General features: G+C 25.3%; 2 protein-coding genes across 5 annotated transcripts in view; both read right to left on the reverse strand.

The window, feature by feature from the left end:
* The window catches only part of LOC132923516 (uncharacterized), a 46,445-nt gene extending 41,015 nt beyond the window's left edge, over positions 1–5,430 (reverse strand). For 2 of the 3 annotated variants that reach the window (XM_060987575.1, XM_060987566.1), the window contains exons 1-4: positions 5,236–5,418; positions 3,344–3,415; positions 2,373–2,609; positions 1,014–1,100 (exon numbers count right to left, since the gene is read on the reverse strand). In XM_060987575.1, coding sequence (XP_060843558.1) covers positions 1,014–1,100; positions 2,373–2,609; positions 3,344–3,415; positions 5,236–5,338 — 499 coding nt within the window. In that variant the 5' untranslated portion in view covers positions 5,339–5,418. Of the gene's footprint in view, positions 1–1,013; positions 1,101–2,372; positions 2,610–3,343; positions 3,416–5,235 lie in introns of all 3 variants that reach the window. The other variant, XM_060987578.1, reaches the window with a different exon arrangement.
* Positions 5,431–8,442: 3,012 nt separating this feature from the next.
* The window catches only part of LOC132932011 (tenascin-like), a 28,527-nt gene continuing 22,905 nt past the window's right edge, over positions 8,443–14,064 (reverse strand). For both annotated transcript variants that reach the window (XM_060998174.1, XM_060998175.1), the window contains exons 13-22: positions 13,751–13,821; positions 13,275–13,506; positions 12,865–12,998; positions 12,478–12,670; positions 12,267–12,406; positions 12,034–12,199; positions 11,595–11,815; positions 11,388–11,460; positions 10,999–11,210; positions 8,443–8,810 (exon numbers count right to left, since the gene is read on the reverse strand). In XM_060998174.1, coding sequence (XP_060854157.1) covers positions 8,697–8,810; positions 10,999–11,210; positions 11,388–11,460; positions 11,595–11,815; positions 12,034–12,199; positions 12,267–12,406; positions 12,478–12,670; positions 12,865–12,998; positions 13,275–13,506; positions 13,751–13,821 — 1,556 coding nt within the window. In that variant the 3' untranslated portion in view covers positions 8,443–8,696. The remainder of the gene's footprint in view (positions 8,811–10,998; positions 11,211–11,387; positions 11,461–11,594; positions 11,816–12,033; positions 12,200–12,266; positions 12,407–12,477; positions 12,671–12,864; positions 12,999–13,274; positions 13,507–13,750; positions 13,822–14,064) is intronic.

Raw genomic sequence — 14,064 nt, forward strand, 5'->3', positions numbered from 1 at the left:
AATGCATAAAAGTAATTAGTCTTGATGAATTTTTGTTTTAAATTACGTTTCTACTCATATTGTAATTGAAAATAGTTTGTTTAATTAATACATTAATATAAATTACAAGTTTAGACCCAAATACTCAATGGTTTTGGTACATCTGAATATGCCGTGCTGTGGATTTCCTAATATGTGGCTACCCCAGTCCTCTTCTCCTATAATTTTACCCGAAGTTCAGAAATCAATCATGGTCTCACTGTTGCGTTCTTCAAAAGTTGTTGTTGCCGACCAACGTGAATATTCATAAATCATAATTTAAGCACGTGCCATTATAGTTGAGTTTTACTTTATAAATATAGATAGATTGATGCCGGTTTACACTAATTGATATATTTCATATAGTATTTGTGATACACATTTGGCAAGATTTCGGGTGTCTACTAATTATAAAATATAATATCTTACCAATATCGAGAATCGTGACTCGCTACAACGTCATTTTCAAATACAATCTCATATAAGTATAATTTTAATATTTTAATAGATAATTTATAGTGTTTTAGATTCTGTAAGGAGTGAAAAATGTATTTATTTTACAATGATGTGTATTTTTTTTTATGTTTTAATTTTAATTTATTTTTATTTTAATAGTTGAAAAATGCTTTGATTTCCGACATCAACATCTTTTTCGTAGTAAGATGAATGAAGTTGGTACTTTGGGGAGTCAAAAATAAATATTCCTAATACTTTTCTTTATAAGCGGAGAAAAAATAGAGATAAAAGGGAAAAACCAGTATCTGAAAAAATAATATATATATTTTATATTTTTTTGTAATTTTAAAACAAATAACTAGATACTTTAAATTTTCATCGTGTTTAAATTAGCATTAAATAACATGGTATTATTTTAAAAATATTTTAATTTTTTTTGAACAATTTATTATAGCCATTTATATTATACATATAATTTAAATATTATAAACAAAAATGTAATAACTTAGTTTTTTAATATATATATTTTTTGAAAATACCTGATTTCAACATTGAATCAGGATTAGGAGTAGTATCGCTATGATAACGGAAATAGTTCATGTCATAACATCGTTCGTCACCTTCAACTAAAATAGTTAATATAATAATTAATTAAAAACTTTTTAATGTATAGTCGTTATATCCAAACTAGGTATTATGACGCTTCGCTTTATTTGTTTAAAACACAGTGTCTTATTTATTAGAAAAAAAATAGTGATTAATTTACACTTACAATATCGTTTTTCAATACTCTTTCCAGTTTTCCACTTATCCTTTCTCATGTGTAATCAGGGTTTCGGTCCCTCGGAAATATTCAAAAACAAAATCATACTAATTATACGATAACGAAAAGTGACTAAAATTTTTCAACATACGTAACTCTCGTGCAAATCTTTTCGTGATATTACGTGGAATGTGGATATCGCGTCCTACACGCGATTCTACAATATCTATGTATTTGTATAACAGAAATCGCGTCGTTTATCTGTTCGTTATTCCTAAATCACGTATGTCTACAGACTGTGCTAAATCAATTTGTCGATAACATACAGGAAGATAATAGTAATAACTAATAAAAGATGGAAAACTCCAGTTTAAACGTAACAATGCCTCAAACCAATCACCAAAGACAACCAAACAATTCGTAAATCTAAATCACTACGCGTTTTTCGTCGAAAAACAGTATGACTAGTTTAATCCTGATACATCAGATATCACAATCGAATAATTGATGAACCAATGTATAATACTTCTGATGCTCCAACACTCCCCCCTTCAGTCTACATCCAGTTAGGTTTTAAAATCAACTTTCTGCACAATAATTCAATCGATCATCAACGATGAAACTTTCACGCGTAAAAGTTCAGTTTAATGTTTAATGGCCTCAACTGTCCACCAGGTCATCAACATTTTACAGGGATCGACAACATCTACATATTCCGATTTCGAAACTCTCTAACCTTAATGTACCACCAAATATTGTTAACACCACTTCAACCACTCATCCTCGCCAGTCACCACTACAAATCTTACTCGCAAGCAACTATCTTCTCCACCTCTTCCTTTCGGTAATAATACTGATGAACTCTCACTCAAAATCAAATCATTTCTTGAAGATCTCAATTGTATAATAAACCTTCTAATTTCTCTCTTAACCACAATCATCAATAAACACCTTACTAAGTCTAATGATATTTAACTTAATATTAACATTAAAAATATATGTATGTAAATCACATACGAAAAAATGACATTTATCTTTTTCTATTTTTAAATAATTAGGACACAGATTTGAAATCAAATTATATTTTTTCTGGAAAAACTCCCCAAGACCCTTCTACTAATAAGTAAGAACTCACCAAATAAGTTACTAATTTTATTTTTAATCCATGAATTTGGATCATACGAAATAGCCATTTGACTATTATTCTGGAATGATCCAAAATTAGTGATTTCTTTTGTATTTGTTGACATAATATCAAGATGTTTATCGAACTGTAATGGCATTCCAATAGCATTTGTTCTTAAATGTATTTCAATTGAATAACTTTCTTTAAAGTTCGTTAAGAAATTATCATTCATGAATCCATCTGTTTCTAATAATACAAAATAACATAAACATTTAGAGATCAAAATGAATTAATTTGATTATTTAAAAATTAAGGTTCATTTTATATTATGGTGTACGGAAGTGTAATTTTAAAATGTTAACATGCAATTCAAATACAAGCTACGAACAAATTATATTATTTTAGATGATATAGATCAGTGGTTCTCAAACTTTTTTTTGCCGTGGTGCCTTTTTTAGACCAATACATTTATTTACAATTTTTTTTTCAAAATATGTATTTATTCATAAAAATCCCTAAATATGCAAAAATATGCAAAATAAAATTGAATGTAGCTGATTCTATTTCATACAAAACGAATTTCTCACTGGGTTTATATGGTAATGTGTACGACTAAAAGAAAAAAATATGCAAAAGTCATAAACACCCAAACCCTAGTATAATTAAAATAAATTGATGAATATTATTTTAAAAATTTAAATTTTATTGCAACTATCAAAACAAGCACAGAAATTAAATCAGACAGACATATCCCAAAGGAAATAATTTTCTACATTTTCTAAAGGTAGGTACTTATTAAAACCGTAGAATTTAACAATTTGCTGTATTTTTGAAATGATCCTTTAGTTAGGTTCAATCTATAAAGTATTTCATACATTCAAATTATCATTGAACCACTAGTATCTATACAATTTATTAATTTATTTTATTAAATATATTGTAATTAAGTAGTAAAAAGGAAATCATAATAATTTACAAACCGTTGTTGCTGTTGAATAAAGACATATTTGTGATTCTATAAATTGTAGTAATGTCAAATTCCTCATATGAATCTAAAATACAAACAAAATAATGGTTCATTATCAAACTTTAATCATTTGCAGAAGTTAATAATATGTTTAAATACTACAATATACATTTTATGCTTATTCATACTACACATATTTTATGATATAATTAGCTTATATTCATAAATTATTATTTAGTATATATTTTATACATTGTTTATAATATATGATTAAGAAATGTAAAATCTTTGGGGTCACATTATACTAATGACATTGTACTTTCCTCTCACTTAACATCTTCATTTCCCTTTGAGGGGTTCTTATAATACAGTGTAAAATTATAACAATAAATGTTAAAAATATCTAAATACCTAATTACTTACTAGATACTTATACAATATAATATAATAAATAAGCAAAAAACTTGTGTTTTTTAAGCAAATAACTGTAAGATAAATGAAAAATGATTCTAATTTAAATCACAAATAAATAAACAATTATAATATGTATTATTATATTTTTCAATAAAAATTCAATACCCATGTAAATAAATATTATAAAATTGTGTTTATAGGAAATACCCACCTTAAATATCTATACTATATACACAATACACATTTTTAAGGTTTCTATATGTAATAATTATTGGGCGATTGTAAACTCGGTCCGTATTTTTTTCAGGTAAAAATTATTGACGTGTAAAGTCGGCCCGAATAAAAATAAACCAAATAAAATATTATAATATTTTTAAGAACCATTTAGCATTACCCAGAGGACACCACGAGAAGGGGATTCTCATTATCTTCCAAAAATTATTTTCATTTTCATATTTTAATTTATGGTATAAAATTCGTAAAAATGTAGATAAAATATTTTAATGTTGGATTTAATTTGAGTATTCAATACAAAAAATGTAAGTACAATTTTAAGTATAAAAAAGTATAAGAATATAAGTAAAATGTATTTATGCAATATTGTTAGTGTAAAAAAATGTAAAAATATAAGTAAAATTGTTAAATTATTATATTTATTGGTCAAAATTATCGGGCCGAGTTTACAACAAAAAAGGTAACCACGGGCCTAGTTTACATTTGCCCATATTATTATCTCTTATTTGTGTGTACTAGTAAATGTACAATCTTAGATTGTATTTTATTAAGCATATTTTAGTACCTGATTTACTTAAATTTAAACGATTTACTGTTATTGAAACTAATAAATATATTATCCATGGGTTAGTTTTATTGTAATGAATTAACATAGGTAATAGAAATGATGATTTGTATTTATTATTTTTTAAATCAATATCATTTTACTGTCACAGTGTTATCTTAATTATGTTGCACTAAGTTATCAAGTAGGTATAAATGTATAATAATTATCTAACTTGATTACACTTGGTACATAATATGTTTAATAAGTTATTGAGTAGGTACATTAAATGTTCCATAATATTTTAATTATTGCGTACCATCGTTATGATGATGAAATGAAATTGTGCTTTCACAAACTTTCAAATTGTGTATGTAAATTAAGATTAATACATACAAAAAGCTGTTACTTTTATAAACCATAGTGTATCAATATATTTTTTCATTTAGTTCATAAAACAAAATGTATTATACCTAAGTTTTAAAATATATTAACTGAATAGTTTGTAATAAGTTAATCAACTAAAGGAAACGCTGTGAATATCTATAAAGTACCTTTGCCATTATTCTTAATTCGTTTAGTATCACTAATTATTTTGCACTAAGTCATTAAGTAGGTTTAATAATTAACTCACTTGATTACATTTGGCACATAATATGTTTTATAAGCTAATAGTACACTAAATCTTCCATAATATTTTAATTATTACTTACCATTTTTATGATGATGAAATGAAATTGTGCTTGGACAAACGTTAAAAATGTGTATGTGAATTAAGATTACTACATACAAAAGTTTGTTAATTTTATAAACCATATTGCATAAATATATTTAATTCATGAAGCAAAATATATTATAAATTAAAAAGAATATTAACTGTACAGTTCGCAATAAATTAACCGACTAAAGAAAACATTGATAATAAGTGTAAATATCTAGTAGGTACCTACAACACATTTTTATCGTTTTTGAACAATTATAAACCTGAAGGTCATTATTGATGTACCTAGAGTATATTAAATTTATCACTATACATATATTTAATCAACTAAGGTCAATATACAACAACAATTAAAATTATTTTTTTTAATAAATATGTAAAATATAAAAATATTATATAAAACAAAATAAAATAAATAGATTATTTTTTTAGTCATTACCACACATTGTTCAATTAAATCTAGGTTTGGTGCTGAGAAAGTTATCATAGATGTGTTTTTTTTTAACGAATTTCTTTAATAGTTTATAGTTTGTTACTGTTTAGGTTGATAGGTATTTATAATATAAGACATAGAATTTGAGAAGAGTAGTGGTTTTATAAAAGCTTAAATAGCCAATAGGGATTAATTTTGAAAATTACTTGTGAGATGTCACCTGCATATATCAAATTTATCAGTTGACATAATCATTATAAATTTATAATCAATTAAAAATTACAAGTTTATAAACAATTTATATTGATCATTAAAATATCTTATAATATATGATCAATTTTATTTTCATATTTATTATTTGATGTAATTTAGATGTTGATGGACGGAACCTCAGTCTAAACAATCAATGCGAGATTTTTTTAATATGACTAAAAAAAGTAACTAATACCAACCACACTCATTCGAAACTAACTAACTTTTAGTTATGTATACTATCATTTATTTTTTCAATACTTATAAAACTTTTAAACGATTATAATCTTCTAACAAAAAAGAATATGATTAGTACCTATAAGACCTAACATTCTATTTCAAAAGACTTTTAACTAAAAATATCCATTCAGCTATGTATTATTTATTTATTAGAAATTCTTACAGTCCCTTATGCAAGATACAACGTTTTTAGAGGCATCGCAAGTACGCTTTCCTATTAAAAATACGTATATTTAGGTTTTTAGGTGAAAACGGAAAAAGGTGAACAGGGGCTGTAATATAAGTTTTTATTTAAACAATTATTTATTTATTATTTCTAATGCCTACTTTATATTTAACCAATCTAACATTATACAAGTAAACCGATTAATTTTATGTTATGATGAATTAAATGTATAATAGAATATTATAGTCAATATAGCATTAATCATTATGCTATAATTTATAACATTTTTGTAAAATATATCTAAGTAATATTTATAGTATAATTTAATGACACATATCTAGTATAACTTATATACCTATATATATATATATGTATATTTTTAAGTTCTTCGATCATAACATATAGTTTTAGAAATAATAATGAATAAGAAAACGTTTTATCATTTTATGTCACTGTTTTTTTTCTGTTAAAATTATAACTGTGACAATTGATAAATGATAACTGCAGACTTATAATCAATGTTAATTTTCCTAAGATTTAAAAATAATACATATTGTAATGAACTGACGAATTAAATATTTTAAACATTTTGATATTTCTACATTAATATATTATTGATAATAAACAATTATCAACTGTATTAAGAGTAAGTAGTGTCATGAGTCATGACCTACCAATAAAGTATCTTGAGCTTTGGCTATATAATATATAATATGAACGTATACCAAGCTCTTTCGACTCCCTTATTTTTCCCTATCAATTATTATAGCTATGTGTATATACCATATAGTGAATTAAATTGTAAATATTGATTGTTTTAGTTGGGATTGTTCTAGATTTTGAAACGGTTTTGAAATATCGATCGATATGTCTAGCAAGGGAATACGTCAAAAATTCAAAAGTTTAAATTGTCCTATAATGATTAATGACAACCACATACAGTTTTCGTCGGATAACAATATATTGAAACTAGCTAGTCAGTACTCAGTAGATCGCGGCACCCGTCAAGGCTAGAAATTTGAATTACATTCGTTTGTAGTGTTAAAAATTAATGTAGATGGATTTAATATCAAGCGAAAAAGGGAAAAAAATTATCTTTAAGGATGGATTTAAAGTTCGCTTCCATAAAATGTTGCTGATTAATAATAAAAAGGATAAAACAAATAATTTTAAGCTAATTTTATAATAATTGTATAGGTACAATAGGTATACATACAAAAAGGTAAAAAAAAAAAAATGTCAATTGAATAATAATTTTAATAATTTTTACATCAGCTGACTGTTACTTTTATATAACAAAAAATAATTTTAGGAAGACTTTCTATCCAACCTACACGTGGTGTCTCCTAGGTAACGCTAATAAGCTGGACCCAACTCATCTACTTGATAAAATACGTTCGGATACAATTCATGCTATTTTTGAAATTTGGCATCCAACTCGAGATTATCCAGTAAGACGGTTTATACCTCCAATGAAGATTTACTGGTAGTGATAAAAGTATATGAGTACTCTTTGAGTAATTTCCGAGATAATATTAAATAGCTATGACAACCCTTTAAACTCTGTGGGTGTAAGTGGATTGGAAGCGGTGATTCTCTATTTTTGTTTAACACACGTGCAACATACGATTAGTTATAGATGTGTTTTATTTCCAACGTACCGATTGACATAATGAAGTGATAAGAATTCTGAAAACACATTTCAATTTATTATCAAGTCTTCTTGATATTTACTTTACCTTATTTTTGATTTTAACTGCTCCAAAAATTAAAGTGTCAATTTTTAATTACTCTTTTTAGGACTCTGAGAGATAATATCAAAAATACGAGAAAGTAGATCTCAAGTAGACTTGACGAAAAATTCAAATCTGTTTCCAGGTTTCTTATCGCTTTATTATATCAATTGGTACGTTGGGAATAGACCACGTTTATATCCTATGTTGCGCGTGTATTAGAAAAAATAGAAAATCACCGCTTCCAATCCTCTTGAATATGAAAAATGTAAGCAGATGAATTTTAATATTTTACCATATTTAGAGATTTTACCAAGGAGTATGATTGCATAATAAATTTGCATTAGGTTAGATTAGCCTCAAAAATTAAATGTATTAAACAATTATTTGTTGGTACTTAGTTAGTACTTGTAAAATTAAATAATAACAAAGTACCTATATTTTATTAATGTTTAGATTATGTACTTGATAACAAAATTATATGTGAGCACTATACTTACTACATTATTATAGTTTTATAATATTATGTTTAATATATTTCAAAAACATATAAATATTGTAAATTCTTATTGTATAATAGAGAATATAAAAATGATTAGAAACAATAATATTAATATTTATACTAATTGTTACATTTCTTCAATAGTTGTAACTGGTAGTCTAGACGGTGAACTGTACCATGATGATTTGGATACAGTTAAAACTCCAATTGAATATGTTGATCCTGGTTGCAGGCCAGTTATCTGTAAAATAATAATAAATAATATAATATACTTAAATGTGTTAAATTAGGCAATGCAAAATACTAAGTACTAAGTACATATCTATTTATTTTAAATATGCATACGTACGATATAATATTTCTAACATATTATAGGTACATCTTGAAAAAAAAGTACAAACAATTAATCTATCAAACAAAATGATAACACAAATCCAACTATATAAATAATTTATATAATACATAACAAAAACATTCCAACAATAAACTCGTATACAGAAATTATTTGTTCGAAAAAGGTTACCGGTATAATCAGAAACGATTGAACCGATCAGGAAACGCGAGGAAACAAGAAAAAAACATACAATCCTTCAATATTATCAGACTTGCACTGGATCCGGATCTCCAATCCTAATTTAATATTTTGAGGTTTTTAAAATAATTGAATATTAATGATTAAATGTAATGTTTGTATAAAAATACTATTGTGATACAACTGTATAAAATGTCATTGTAAATAACTGTAAGTACTTATAATAATAAATTATTATTATTAATGTCCTAAACTGCCGTCGTATTTTGCAGATCAATAATACAAATTAAAAATTAAATATCATATCTTATAATTTATGTTGTCTTTCTATTTTATTACCTCTATTAATGTTTATTATGTTATATAGACGGTATTAGGCCTTTGATATCTCGGATATTTGACACTCAACAGACATTCTAAACACGATATTTTTAAAACACAAACGATTGACACCAGGCGTGACGAGTGACGACTACGACTTTTATGTCGCGAGTTGATTATTGTGAATTTAATAGTTAAGTATAAATAATATGATTGTATTATTGTAAATGTGACTTTAATCAAAGTAATTCAATTTAAATTCATGGTTAATAATTAATAATTATATTTATGTTTTTTTAAAAGAAATGTTAACACGTCCACGACCGCATGTCAAATTGGGTATCCTTATAAAAAACCGGAAACCCAGAGTAATAACTTGAATTTTATAATTTTGTAAATTAAATAAAACGCTGTCCAGTGGAGATATTAAAAAACCAATGATACCAAATAATAAAGAAAAATGTTTTGAATAAAACAGTGCAAATTATATGGTTGTTAGAAAAATCCACGTATCCGGAAACCCTATTCATTTAAATATACAGCGTGTCAACTATACTTGACATCGGGTTCAGAACAAATGATATAAGAGTAGTGTAACAACAGATGTCTAAAACAAAAATTATAAAACATCATCAATTTATGTATTTTTACGAAGTATGTCGTGTCTATTTGGGTAGGAAGGAAATATAACAAAATATCAAAGTCCATTATTATAGCACTTTTGAGTACAGTAGAGGTACCAACAACCGGCTACAAAGTGATAAAATCACTATAATTAAAACTTTATAGTATCTACTTGACTACTTATCAAACACTATCTATTTGCTAACAGTATAATGAGCACAATTTTTCATTAATTGAGAAACTCATTATGGGCCTAAATCTGGTGTGTTTATTGTAAGTTTATAAATGTACTTATAATATCATGTTGAAATCTAATATTAAATATTATACATAAACATGTAATATTATGGTACATATTTGATACCCAACAAGCACTGGCTGTCACATTGTATTTGTCCCTAAACCCTGGCCAACAACTTTTTAAAATTTTTTATTATATTTATTCTGATTATGAATTATAAATTGTAAAGATGATAACTGGATTATAGGGCCACAAACCACAGTTTTAAAGTTCAGTAATATTAGTATATTTAATTCCTTAAATCCAAAATAAAATAAAAAATAATGTTTATTTTCGTATTTTTGATATTTAAGACCATTGGCGTAATTAACTTATGTAATCGCGGCATACCTATACACTACCTTAGACTTATATCAAATTTAATGTTGTCTTAATAGTCTTAACGTTTTTCACAAGCTAAATATTTACAAAATCATAGTATAGAAATCATGTATTTATATTGAATATAAATGATATATTATGTCGTACACATAAACGTTGTATCTATATACTACGCGAATTAATTTGTTATTAAAGTAAAAATATTACGAGTACAATAAAGCAGCAACAGATTGATATTATTTTTAACTTGAACCAATCTGCAGATTCAAATTAAAATAGATTACAATTTTATTACTGTAAATTAGATTATCTGCAAGGAAAATGTATTACCGTATGGTTATATGTAGGTAGTTCTTCATAAACTAAAATTTCTGTTGGTGCAATGCTAATACAACACGTCTCCATATCTACGGATGCAATTTCTTCGACGTTTATAATAAACATTTTCAATTCACCGTTGAATATCCATGGAATATCCCACTGGATAGATATAGAAGTGTTACCAATTTCGGTCGTTTTTATATTCATTGGAGAATCAGGTACTAAATTTGTATGTATACAATAAAAATATAATCAACATATTAAAAGTAGATCGGTAGTTCCAATTTTTTTAGTGGGGGGGGGGGTTGGAGGTATAAGAATCAAAAATGATCAAATAGTGTATAAAATAATGATGAAATAATTTCTAAATATGGTCTTGTATTAATTAATATACTTACGTCCATCAACACTGTTAAAATAAATTGACGAGACCTTACCACCTTCTGGATAATCTATTGATTTTGGTTTTATCTAATACAAAAATAATTACATCTTGTGCAAAAATATTAAAAAACACGCGCCATTAAAGTTAATTTAACAGAGTACTATAATACTCATATAGTGACTACAATATAGTATATACCATTATTCACGGCAATACGTACTTTAAATGTGTAGCTACTGCTGGGGCTCAAATTATAGAATGTATGACAATAGTATTCTGGCCACGCTGAGCATGTTTGTGGTGGTATGATAAAATTACTCTCATTAAACGAAACTATAAATCCGTTTAAATTTGTATCTTGTGAATAGCTCCAGCGAAATCCTACCATACGGTTCTTTAAACTCTTTTTATAAACTACTAAATCTTCAATTGATTTTAAATCTATAGATGTTAAAAGTAAAAAAAAATAAACACAAGTTTTATTAAAATATTTAAACAATTATATAATTACGTATACCAGATACGAGCTTAACTCAGTTGGTATACGTATCAGCTATTGTTAATATATTCTTAATGTAATAATTTACTTATTGTATCATATAATTGTAATTAATTTTGGCTGAAATAAATAAATAAATAATAAATTAAATTCTACTTACTTTCAAATTTAGTCGTAAAGTTGACGAGTAGAAAATGTTCAGGATTATAACTAATATGTGTTTTTATAAACACTTTCAGTTCATAAGTTGTGTTTGACTTTAGATCATTAAAGGAAATGTAAGTATTTTTCGTTTCTCTTACTTGTAAAATGTCATCAACCGTATCCTACAAATTTAATATATTATACATATATTTTATTTAAAAATAAGTGATCTACATTTACAAAAATTACCTTTAATTCTATATAAAATTGTGATAACAATCCATTAAGCTTGGAGCAATTTTTTGAATCAACTTTCCATTGAACAAATATAGAGTTATTAGTAATATAAATTGGATGCTCGGGATCTAAGAAAGGTTCGGTTTTTGGGCCTAATAAGTAAATATAGAAAAAAATGTTATAATAAAAAAAAATATTAAATTATAGTTTAATATATTTCTACTTGATGCTGGTGTTAATACGTCAATCATATTTTCTTGAGTAGTATTTTTGTCATTAACATCAACCAAAACTTGTATACTATATTGAGAATTAGGCACTGTATTAAATATTTCATAGTTGGTCTGATTGTAAATTGTTATTGACGTCCAATTTTGTTCTATTTCTCTTGTGGAACAGCTGAGAATTCGTTTGAGCTAAATGAAAATAAAAATGTTTAGAATGACTTAGGTGATTATATAGATATTAGGTATGTAGTACTTAAATTACTCATAACAAATCTGAAAAGTCAGTTTAAATTAATGAATAATATGTTAATATATTATATCTTTTTAATATTATGTAGATAATAATTTTTTTTAAATTATTGTAAAAGTTGTGAATAATTTACTTTATATCTGATGATTGATGTTACTGGCTCATAAACTGTGGTATAATGTTGACGGGAATTTACCAAAATCCAGGATATTTTAATTTTTCCATTTTCATGTTTGGTGGAAATATTTTTTATTTGAACATCATTTTCTATATTAGGAATGAAGAAGCAATTAATTTGATAATATAATTTTATATGTTATAGATAATTTTTTCCCCTGTATAATGAAGTAAACCCCTCTTTAAAATATTTAATAGTATTTATAATATTTATTTACACTATACACCATATTATTTATTGTAGGAACCAATAGGTATTGAAATGTTGAATGCCAATTTATAATTTGCTACACATTAGCCAAAAAGTTCAAGAATTATATTAATTTAAATAAATAATATTTAAAGTAAAAATAAAAAAATATTTACTTGACATAAGAGTAGTGAATGAATACATAGGCGAGGATGGTAATGTTCCATTAATTGTTGATGGAGTTAATTTTATGTTATACTGAAAACCTGGAAGAAGATTATCTAAAAAGTGACCACTTTCTGTACTCGATAGTATTTCTTGTACATCAGTTATTTGATTTTGTGATCGACTCGACGTTAACGTCAAAACGTATTTTGTAATTTTGCATTCTAGTCGACTTAAATTAATCTGCACATATAATAAAAACAATAATCATTGGTGTAATGACTTTTAAGAAAATATAACATATAAAGTATATTATTGAATATGTTAGAATTAATATTTTTGATTTGTTAGCTATTGTGTAGGAATTGTATATTTCGAACAAACAAATTAACAAAATATGTAGCTGAAAGTTAATTAAACGTATTCGTTAAACGTAATAATTCCTACAGAAGTAAAAATAACTATTGTTTACTGTTTTTACACTTACTATATTCCATGTTATGTTTATGCTTTGTATTCCACTAATTAATTTTATGTTATAATCAGTAATTTGAGGTTCTAAAAAATATATTAGATATTTTGTAAATTATTATAAATTTAAAAAAATAAAATAATTTGTATACACATTTTTCTAATCTATACATTTGCTATTTAGTATTCTTGCATACAAAACGATAAGACAAAAGTACGTTAAAAATATGAAAATAAGTAAGTACTATTATACCGGTACTATATTTAGATACTTATAACAAGAAATAAAATATTAGTGATTAACTGTAATAAATTATTTTATTTTTTGAG

The sequence above is a fragment of the Rhopalosiphum padi genome, chromosome 1 (genome assembly GCF_020882245.1).
Source record: "Rhopalosiphum padi isolate XX-2018 chromosome 1, ASM2088224v1, whole genome shotgun sequence".
Lineage (NCBI taxonomy): Eukaryota > Metazoa > Arthropoda > Insecta > Hemiptera > Aphididae > Rhopalosiphum > Rhopalosiphum padi.